Genomic DNA, 11,894 nt, shown 5'->3' with positions numbered 1-11,894 from the left:
GTGCAATTTGTTTAATGATAAATATCCAGGAAGACCTATAACGCGTTCAACAGTCAGTAAGCTGGAAACGAAATTTCGAGAAACTGGTACGGTTGTAAATGTACGCAAATCAGGTCGTCCACACTTCTGTTCGTAAAGTTAGTCGCGAAATCGGTGTTGGCAAAACAACGGTACACAAACTATTGAAGCTTGAAAAATGGCATCCTTATAAAATCAAACTTGTGCAAGAATTAAACGAAGATGGTCCCGATAGACGACTCCAATTTTGCGAAGAAATGATGGATAAATGTCACCGAGACCTTCTCTTGATACAAAACTTTTTTTTTCTGATGAGTCCACTTTCACGTTAAATGGTGAGGTTAACCGTCAGAATTGTAGATACTGGGCAAAAGAAAACCCCCACTGGATGCGTGAGCATCATACACAATACCCTCAAAAGGTAAATGTATGGGCTGGAATTGTACGAAATCGAATCATTGGACCCTACTTTATCGAAGGTAATTTAAACGGGGCAAAGTACCTTGAGTTTTTAAGGGGGTATCTCGTACCTACTTTACGTAATTTATTTCCCAGCAGACGTAATCCTGGAGGTTTTGATGAAAGTTTATGGTTTCAACAGAATGGTGCACCTCCACATTATGCTGTAGATGTTAGAAGGTACGTAGATGAAATTTTTCCGAACAGGTGGATTGGTAGACGTGGACCCACTGAATGGCCAGCGAGGTCACCAGATTTAAATCCTTTAGATTATTTTCTGTGGGGCCATCTGAAGAATGTTATTTATAAAACGAAACCAGCAAATATTGAAGATGTATAAGTGAAAATTCGAACAGAAATAAACAATATTACGCAAGAAACCAGACACAAGGTTCAACAAGAATTTGTACACCGTTTGAGTTACTGTCAAATACAGCAAGGGCTGCAGTCCGAACATTTAATATTAAGTCATGTATTCCAGCATATTCTGTCTGCTAGACAATAAGTATTTTTGATAATATTGTTAATTTACCTAATAAAGAATGTTACGCGTTACTTTAGTAGCACACACACAACTACTGTATTTTTGTCCACCCTGTACCAATTGGAATCAACATGTGATACATTTTTGGAATCAGCTCAGCTAGAGTAATCCGAAAATTGAGACAAAATGGGGGTGGTGTTCCATTTAAAAAAATGACGGTGACGTCATTACTCGAACGTAATTCACCCTGTATATTAGATTATTTTAAAATACGGTAAATTAACATCAAAAATCGACGTGTTTCAGGATTATTTCTTAAAATGACCTGTTTAGCTAAAAATGAATTTGTTCCATACTTTATGGATACAGTGTATAGAAGCTGTGTGGCCAATGCCATCCATGACACAGATGTTCCCAATTGTACCAGTAAATGAAATGGATTGTGAGTTTACAATTACTACAGATTTTCATCAAGTAACGGCAGAGTCAATTGAAAATATTTTGAATTGTTGAACTTGTTATGTATGAAAAGATCAGTTTTGAGTTTTCTTGAGATATGTTTATTGTCTATGTTTTTATTTAATAAATGTGCTGCGTACCATGAATATTGACTTTTAATTAATAAATTTATAGAGAATATATAATAAGAGTTTCAATATTACAACACTCAAAATACATTCCATCTCAGTCCGTGTTAAAATGCCTGTTTCTTGTCCATCTCTAGATTCATCATTATCAAAGTCATTATCCATATAAGACTGGGGTTCATTCTGTCAACAAAATATATTTCAAAATCATGTTAATACACAAGTATTTCACCTGAAACAACACCACTTACTTGAGATAATTTTTTTTTATCCAACCTCACTTTCCTTTCAACATCTTTACAAGTCTTTTGAACATTTTGTGCAGAATGTCCCGTGTTCTGCGAAAGAACCCATCTTCTAAAGAAGCAGGTTTGTCTGAAAATATTATGTATATTATCAAGTAGTTTTCACTAAACGCAAAATAGCTTTCAGTGGAGACCTGAAGTATCCAGAGTATAAAATGTCTGCTGCAGACTTTTTGATACTTGATCTTCGAATCCGTGAGATCATCTCGCTTGATTGCAGCTAACCATAGGGCTCTTCGCTTTCTGGATTACTCATTTTCATTCATCAAAAACTTGTGTTTTGAAACTGTAAGAACAGAGTAAAACCCGACTTTATCCCTGTTGTTACGGGATCCACAGCCAACCACAATGCACGTAATGGGTATTTCCCTTTAGTTAAAGCACTAATTATTAATTAAAATTTGAAAACACAACCGAAATATGCACAGGAAATCAGAAAAAGAAAAATAACGACTATGGTCGCATATAAAATACAATGTTTTTGCCCTACGCCGCCATATTGCATTCATTTTGACAGGTCGCTGGATTGGTCTATACATTAGGTTTGTTCTGGTTCTTCTTCTGTTTATGGTCATTGCTTCCTTAATTAGGCGCATTTAACCAGTGCGCCTCCCATTACATAATATAATAGGAGCTTCGTCGGGGGGTACAGTCTGATTTGCTCGAAGCAATACCGTACCCTATATGTAACATCACTTGTTATCTGCTATTAACTTGTCTGAAGTTTTCGTGTGGATAATTATTTATCACTTTTTGAGATTCACTATTACGGTCTATTATATTCCTTCTTTTGTGCGAAAAGGTAGGTTGTTGGAAAATGGTACAAAGAACACAACAAATGATCTATGAAAGGATGAGAGACAGAATAGCAGTACCCCTCTCCCATTTTACAATTTAATGTCATTATGTTTCATGAAGTGACTTATTATTTTTATATTAGATATATTTAAATTCCCTAGTACTATAAACATGTCCAAAGGAGCTGTAATGCCTGTATTAACGAATTTTTGGTATATATCATATTCAGGAATAACGTTGATAGGGCATTCTGAAAAAATATGGTTATTAGTTTCAATTCGACCACATTCACAGTAAGGGGTGGAAGCCACTCCAATACGATACAAATGTGATTTGCTCCAACAATGTCCTGTTTTCATACGAATAATGCAGGAAATATACCTTTTATCCATGGCAGGTATATTCCAATGCCATGGCATCATAGGAAAGTCTGGATGGATTTTACAATACATCTTTCCTTCAACTCGTATATCATTTTGCCATTTATTATAAAAGTTATTATTTATTGTTTTCTTTAAATGGGGTAAGAAGTTTTATTTGTCAATTTATATATTCAATGGAACATTCAAAGTGGTACCTACTTTTGCTAATATATCAGCTTTTTCATTACCCTTAATATATTCGTGACCTCAAATCCATGCAAATTTAAATTTATGTTTTGATATTGTGGAAAATATAATATTTTTAATTGTTAAACCAATATGATCACCATTTACCTGAAAACCCGCATGTTTTAACCGTTCTAATGCACTCATAGAATCTGTGAGTATTAAGTTTTTCCTAGTACCCTTTTCTATGCAAGTTTTCATTCCTTGATGTACCTATGTCAATTACTTCTGCATCACAAAAATCAATATACCTAATCTTTGATTCTAGCTGAGAATGCAAAATCAAATTGTTTCAGGTAATGTGTCACCTTTTAAATTGTCATTGTAGGTTTGGAGCAGTGATAGTTTAAGTTGCATAGGGAGGTGGAAATACATGCTATAGGGTATTCCATCTCTTCCTGAAGCAGTTACTTTTTTATATTTCAAACAAATTTTGAGTTCTACTAAAGAAAAAATTTTAGATTCTTTGTTGACATATGATGATTGAAATTCTGGATTTACACTACATAATGCATGTTGCTCAAGCAGTTGGGTGGCTACTCGCGCATCTGGTGCATTATTTGACTCATATTTCTTAAGTCTCTCATCAGAAAAGCTTCTGATCATGTTCCATATATATGTAACGTTAGATTCGCAATTTGGAGTCGAACAAAAAATCTGAAAACTTTTTCTTTTCTTTTTAATCGTTTCGTGCTAGCTAATATTCTTTTAGCTTCTACGTAATTTTTTATCGTTGGGTCGTTTTTAAAAGTTGTTATTACTTGATTCCTTGTAAAAATAGCTTGTGTGCATTCCTTGTCCTACCAGAGACTCCGAGAGCACTGCAACCGTTTTGGTTGATAACAGGTATATAGATTCAGTGTAATAAATGACCATCGGGTCTAAATTGGCGATCCCTATATATACTACTAATGATATATATAATAATCATCTCAGTTCACTCTCACCATTATATGGTGTATATAGGTGTATATGGGATCGTTCAGCCGAAGGTATTTATTTTTTAATTTAGTTTGGTAGCGTGAGAGTTGCTGCCACCAGATCAGAAAAAGTTTGAAATCCGTCCTGATCACACGGATTGAGAATTAGTGGGCAACTTGGTCAACAGTTGATTTTTTTTTTACCTTTTAATCTTCGTAGAGCACTGGCTTGGTTATGCCACCAATTATATCCTAAGAGACTGAATTCGGCCACGGCTTAAATGCCTGGTCTTTTAGGGGTTTGAGGGAATGAAATAATATTAGCAGAGTTTTCACAAACCAACTTTATTGATGAGTAAAGACGACGGAATAATCGGATTAACCATTGATAAAATAAAATGAACAAAAATTAATACTGAAGTTTAACCTACACAAAATAATATTGAAATTATTATTCTTTTATATATGTTTTACCGAACGTTATTTAAGATATATGAAAGAAAAAGAAATATATAATTATAACCGTGTGAAAACTATGAATAAACCACTAAAACAAAATGACAGGATTATTCCTCTGAAAATTGAAATAACTTCACTCAGGACATAGGTATGCCTTGCCTGAATTCTACTAGGTCTGCTATAAAAACCAAATGAGATACAACTATGAGAAACTATTAAGAGACCCACTTAATTGCTTCTCCCTGTATAACATAGGAAAATGCTATAACCTATAGTAACCTAATGAAATGGAAAAGGAAACCTGATTCGTAGCTATGTGGCAAATTTTCACAATACCCTAGGTGCCAATTCGAAAATATAAAACACATACGCATGCAATAACATCTACAATATATCAGTACTTTTTGGCTATTATTCTAAATGGGGTACACAGACTGAATAATATATTTTCGACCCTTAACGTCATGATAATGAAATGAATGATGAGGTTGGATGTTTCAAAATATCTAATTTCTTAGCATCAAGCAGTTAATTTTAACGACTTTTACTTTAAATGGCTTGGCTCTGTTGACCTTAAGATCATTTCTGAAAGCTGATAAAGGTTCCCTTTTTATACGAAAACACATGTGTTTTGGTATCTAAAATTCAACGAAAAATAATATAGGTATCCAACTTATTACATCAGCAGCCTCATTCATTAAAGAAAGTTAATTCTTCATATGACCCCACAGCATGGTTTTCCACCTGCCCATACAAGTGTGAAGTATATGCATTCCAATCTGCTTTAGAATATATCCGGGTCTTTCTATTAGTAGGTAGAGGTATATTTTCCATTATATCATTGTATCTGCAGACGGTGGGATAGTGATCACTATTTCCACACTCTTCCAGTACCTCCCAATAGCATTCCACTGCTATATCATTGGACTTTATGCATAAATCCAAAGGACTTGGGTTTTCAGAAGGGTTTGTAAATCTAGTATTTTTCCCGGTGTTTAAAATTACTTTGTTTTAGATATCTAATATTGTGTTTGATATATTAATATTACCATTATGATTACTTATGGTACTGCCCCACAAGGGGTGATACGCATTTAGAACACCCATCCATATAGTTTTACCTTGAATCTGAGTCATCATTAATGAAATCTCTTCGAAATTTAGCCTATTATTAGACGGGTTGATTATTATGTATTGAAATAACCTATCATTTTCATTGATGCTACGTAAAGTAATAAGAGGTAATAATAGTTAATAGGTACAATATTTTCAGATGAGAGTGTTTTAATTTTTAGATTATTCTTGGGTTTTAACCATGTTTCGTTCAACAAGATCACATGAGGCATGTGTTCTTTATAAGATTAAGTGAAAAATGATAATTTGCATATATACTTCTTATGTTCCATTGAATGGGCTCATTTAACAATTTTTTTATTTCATTATTTGAAAGTATATGTTTCAAATAGTACATCTGCAAAAAATCTGAAATTTCACTCTTCATCTTCCCCCTCAAATTAATACTTCTTTGTTTGAAGGTGATTGACAATGTTTCGTGATGAATTTCACTAGTTCGGACTTCCATTGTCTACTATATAAAATGATTTGAAATCCCTGAAACAAGTAAAAAAGAATAATTAAAAAAAGGATAGTTGAAAAGAACAATTATATTAAGCAACAATAAACCTGAAATGAAATGATAGTGAAATAACCTACAAGTAAAAATATAATAATTGAATGAATAAAAATTAAAGGGATGAAAAAAAAAATAATAAAACAATAAAAAGTGTAGAGATTCCAAGTCACGTTAGTTCACGACGTTTCGATTGTTGGTATCTACAATCGTCTTCGGGTGATGACTGGGTAATAAGTCGCTGGTTCCGGGTCCGTACCGGGTATTCAACGTTTGTTTGAAGGTAATTGACAATGTTTCGTGATGAATTTCACTAGTTCGGACTTCCATTGTCTACTATATAAAATGATTTGAAATCCCTGAAACAAGTTTCAGTTACTTGTTTCAGGGATTTCAAATAATAATAATAATAATAAACTTTATTCACCGTAAGAGTACAGAATATAAATAAATGAACTACATGATAGAGTGGGAATAAAGACTTGAACGATAAGCGCTATTGCACTTGTTTCGTTATTGTGTAACAAAGAGTATAATTTATAGAGTACGCTACAAGACAAATAGAATGTAACATAAAAATAAAAAATAATAATTTGAAAAGACATAATGTTATGAGTTGACAGAAAATATAAATAAAACAATAATAATAATAATAATAATAATAAGATTCGTGTAAACTTAATACAGGGTGCCTGTTTATGGTAACAATGAGTATATTTTCTAGAATACGGCACATTTTATATAGTAGACAATGGAAGTCCGAACTAGTGAAATTTAATACTTCTTCTTCTTATGCTTAATTATGGTCCCATCTTCCAGGTGGCGCTATTATGACCAGTACTCTTTTTATTATATTGAAAAGTATAATAAAAACTTTGTCCAAGGAGTGCAGAAGTCTTGCTTTACGCAATACGTGGACATCCGGTCCACCCCGGCCTCCAACCGGCGTGAATGGGAGCACTATTTATTCAAATACACTAAAACAATGTTTACAATCACTCTTTCAACTTTTGCATGCACGTTAGAAAACGGCGGACATACACAACATGAGTTCCACCTCCGACAATGGCGTCCGGGTACCTTTTTTGTGAGCGGTCGCTATCGGCACGTCCGCCCACCATCATGTCAGAAACAAAACTCCTCAAATTAATAGTTGAATGTGGTCAAGCTTGACGTCACATCAATTGACTCGGCAACAAGGAAGTGCTGGCGGCGATCGCGATGGCAGCGATTCATAATCTCCAACTACAGGCCCGGTTGCCACTGCTCGAAGCTCGTTGCTTGGTGTGACGTCAAAATGTATCGCGGGCGATCTCAATTTTCAATTGTCTTGTTCAGTTGTTAATTGACATAAAAACCGGAAAATTTTGTGGGATACTTGGGAGGTGATTTAATTTTATAATATATCGGTCAGGGCCGGCCCTGACCGTTATGGTCAGGGCCGGCCTCAGATTCATTACACTTCGACAATTTTTTTTATATGCCCATACAAGAGACAGTTGTAACATTGAGTTACGGGGGGAATATACGGAGTCTTTATATAAGTCAGATAACATATATCGACATATCGTGGAATAATAGTTCCTTTAAAACTGATTAGAATTGTCGAGGCCGGTACATATTCAACTTTTTTTTCTAACACTATTCTTCTATTCATTCTTTTAACATTGATAACTTTATACGGACTCTTTATCATTGTTTTTAGTTATTCTTCGGTAAAGTATGCCTTTAACTATGGCTTTGCATGTGACGTTACTGTATGGAATGTATACCTGGTATCCTGATTCTTTTAATTTTTGATTTAATAACATTGCATTAGCATTATTTTTATTAGAAAAATCTACTCCTACTTTATTTCTACCTTTAATTCTGATTTAAATAATATTTTCCAATTTTAAGTCACATATATCCTTAGCTATTTTTTTAAGTGAAAAAAGCGCTCCAAACCTACACCCAAGTCTTTATTCAATTCTACAATTACTGTAAATGGGCCTAAGGCTCCCTCACTATACAAAATAGTTTCAAGTTCGGTTTCCATTTCATTCTCTACCGATGTCGGTAGTTCAGGAATATCTCCACCTATAGAAAAATCCCTGGATTGCGATGGTTCATTGAAATTTCCTATTACCTCTATTCTGTACTTCCCTATCAACACCACGCTCGTTATTTCCAAAATGATTTTTTTTTTGGGGAAATATACATCTTCCCCCCCATCCTCTCTCGAGGCTGAACTGTTCCCGTTGCTCGTTCGCATTCATGTGGGAATTTGTTTGGGCTATTTGCTAGGATGTTTTTTTATTTATTTGATTTAAATAATTGATGATTGAGGTTAGATAATATTTGAACTGACTATAAGGATACGCTACATAAAATGGACATGATCATGATCAATAGTATTTTCTCATCTTCATCTCTTCATATAACGATAGATGGCACAGTGGTCTCCTCAAAATGCGTTCTGGTTTAACCAAGTGTCCGAGACTATTTCAGACTGTTTGAGATTTTTTATATGAACGCATCATGTCTTGCGCAGTTTACAAACAGTTTTGGATGTAACACCAAACTGATATTTTTGCACTCGACGCGCGTTTCGCTAACAAGGTTAGCATCTTCAGAAGAAGAAAATTGATACAGTATCAATTTTCTTCTCCTGAAGATGCTAACCTTGATAACGAAACGCGCGTCGAGTGCAAAAATATCAGTTTGATGTTAGGGAGATTGATCTCTAGGAAAAGTTTCAACTGTTACACCACAGGTTCCAATCTCATCATTTATTGTTATTGTTGCTTCATTATTGTTGCTTGTTGATTCCACAGAAATCATCTGGGAAAAACCTTGACCAATCAAAAATATCAACAAGTGAAGCAACAATAAATATGTGAACTGAATTACCTCAAATTATGATCAACCATATTTATTTTCAATTAAATTTGTGTAAATGTGGTAATGAAACTATATGAACTCAGTTCAAAATTTATTGGAAATACGTAAACCTCAACTTACACTAATGTTTTTTCAATAAACGATTCTTTTTCTTCAAAAATGTTTCATGAGCAGACAATATAATTGGATCAATGAAATCGCTGTTTGTCTGGGTGTTCAAAAACCTAATGAATTTTTTATCTCTTCCCCTAGTAACCAAATTGACTTTTCTACACCAAAAATACAAACAGCATCTAACAATCAGATGACACAGTTTTGAATCATTGTCAGAATGATCTGGACAGTTGACTAGGTTAAAGGATAGTTGCTCCAGTATTATTTTCCTCAAAATTTGTGAAATATTTGTAAAATTACACAAACGTGGTATCAAGTAAAATAATCTAGTTACTGATTGGGAAACTAAAAAGGTTAAAACTGTTCCTGGTTTTATCAATTTTGATTTTGGATACTGTCTTCCTTCAACAAAATCAAGATCCTGATCATGATCCCTAAACAGCATATTATTTTTACAAAACGTACATGTAATGGACTTCATGATTTTTGTAGGTCAATGTGTTGACATGTTTGACCAAATTCTGAAAATTCACTGAATCTGATAGTTTTTTAGCAGCATGAAGTTTTTCTTGATACGCTTGATACGCTTCTTTGATGAATCAATGACTCTACCGTAAAGATGTTTGGCTCTGGGGGTTAAGAGAGACTGACGACCAACTTTGAGATCTCTCAGTACACTGTTCTTGGTTTTGTATCCTGAAATAAATAATAAAAAATTATCTAGACATTTGAAAAATAAATTTTAATATCATTCAACAATTAAGTTCAATAGATATTGTGAATGGGCCCCTTACTAAGGAAAAAGGTTAAAAATGGTATTAATGATGAACATTCCAAAATTTTTCTATTCAAACCTTGGGTAACACTGAGAATTTCATTTCTGGAAGGTGTCCAGCATGACGTAGCTGGGAAAGTTGATGTTTTCTGTTAGGTATCACCTACGAAAAATTAGCTTCATTCTTATTATAGACTTTTTCATTTCCAGAAAACTATTTCTCAATGTTCAAAAGAAGATGTCCAAAAGTAAACTTTTCCTAGTTTTCGAATAGTGATTTCATTTCAAATTGGTAGCCATATAGTCTCTGTACATACCTTGTGTAACGCTTATTCTATTCCTTGTTGGTGTCCGGAAATTACTTTCTTGCTCTTGCTCAAAAGTGGAAGTTGATGGCTGGTTTATATAGCTATTATCACAGCTTCCATGACCTGAAAAATTACATGAATATATAATTTCTCTTTCTTTCTTTCATATATTGTGTAAAATTAACAAATTGGTGTGTATGATGAACATTCCAAGATTTTTCTATTCATACCTTGGGTAACACTGATAATTTCATTTCTGGAAGGTGTACCAAAACAAATTTCTTGCTCAGGTATGGAAGTGGAGGGCTGACACATGTCCTCATATTGTTCTTGGCCTATAAAATGAAATTGCAGCATTTGTATGGATTTTTTTCTATAAACTAGATATATTTTGGAACTACAGTTTTACAATAATCCTTACCTGCCACAGAAGACCTACTCATTCTTGCCATACCTCTTGGTTCTTCGATAGTTTCTGAAAACATGTAGAACACTATTATTCAACCACATGATAACATCTCTATTTTTCTGCAAATTCATATAGCAATACTTATGGTGCACTCAAAAAGTGGTTAATCTAATTGTTGTTTAATAATGAGAATATGATGAATAAGATATATAAACTAGAATTGCAAGATATCGAAAGGAGTAAGGATTATGCTTACTTACCAGGAAGAAATAAAACAGGTACAGCATGTCGTTTTAAACCTCTTCTGCTAGTAATTTTATCTTCAACAGCGAAATGTCTGTCACAAACTCGTGAGTTACAATAAATTGTCTCATGGGGTACATTGAAGAGTTCTTTATTGTTTATATTCTTGAGCCAAACATCGAAAACAGCGGGGTCATCTTTGGGAAACCGATGTTGACTACTCTTCCTATCCTCACAAGAAGGAACGCAGCACTTTTTTCGATATCGTTTATGTTCGGAAGTACTCATTACGATAAATAAAAATATGAAACTGACAGTACACAAGCAAAAACACAATTTGAAAAGAAAAACAGTCCCAAACCATATTTATACATTATTATCTCAACAAAACTAACGAACGTCCTACCTAATTTAAGTTCATTCTTCTTCTGTAAACAGTAATTTGAATCATGCGGGCGCAGAAGGCACGTGATTCATTACAGAAAACTGGAGAAAACCCCGATAGTGTCGCCATCCCTGGTTTGGCAGCCGCGTAACATATAACCAAGTGTTCCCATTTAACTTACATTTGTATGTGTGGCTGTTTTGTGGTTAGAACCAGAACAAACCTATTGTAAATAATACTGAGAAATACAATATTTCATTTATGTCAAACTTTATCTTCTGTCAAAGGTCAGTTGACGTCATTAACCTTGACAACATAGACATAGTTCATCAAATGGTTCAAATCTATTTTGTTGATTCTAGCTCTAGTAATGACTGAAATTCATGTTTACCTCTGGGAAAAGTAATTTCTCATTCCCTCACATTCTGTTTCATTTTGTATTATTCCACTACTCACTTACTTGTTCAAGTTGAAGTTCAGTGGACTAATAAAAACAGTGTCAACTGTCA

At 33.9% G+C, this 11,894-nt stretch overlaps 1 protein-coding gene and 1 long non-coding RNA gene across 2 annotated transcripts; both read right to left on the bottom strand.

Moving 5' to 3' along the window:
- Positions 1-1,557: 1,557 nt before the first annotated feature.
- LOC141483671 (uncharacterized) lies at positions 1,558-2,371 on the bottom strand. The gene is made up of 2 exons (XR_012466219.1): positions 1,800-2,371; positions 1,558-1,731 (listed from the first exon to the last, which is right to left on the bottom strand). It is a non-coding gene; the product is annotated as an uncharacterized lncRNA (long non-coding RNA).
- Positions 2,372-9,235: 6,864 nt separating this feature from the next.
- Positions 9,236-11,543, bottom strand: LOC141483670 (uncharacterized). Its single transcript, XM_074178450.1, has 5 exons — positions 11,018-11,543; positions 10,770-10,823; positions 10,579-10,683; positions 10,358-10,471; positions 9,236-9,961 (listed from the first exon to the last, which is right to left on the bottom strand). The coding sequence occupies exons 1-5, from the start codon at positions 11,286-11,288 to the stop codon at positions 9,795-9,797; spliced, it is 711 nt and encodes a 236-aa protein (XP_074034551.1). The 5' UTR covers positions 11,289-11,543; the 3' UTR covers positions 9,236-9,794.
- Positions 11,544-11,894: the final 351 nt, after the last annotated feature.

The sequence above is a fragment of the Leptinotarsa decemlineata genome, unplaced genomic scaffold, assembly GCF_025532065.1.
Source record: "Leptinotarsa decemlineata unplaced genomic scaffold, Ldec_3_MD MMD2_tig00003798_RagTag_RagTag, whole genome shotgun sequence".
Taxonomy (NCBI): domain Eukaryota; kingdom Metazoa; phylum Arthropoda; class Insecta; order Coleoptera; family Chrysomelidae; genus Leptinotarsa; species Leptinotarsa decemlineata.
This window is presented reverse-complemented; position numbering and strand designations above follow the sequence as displayed.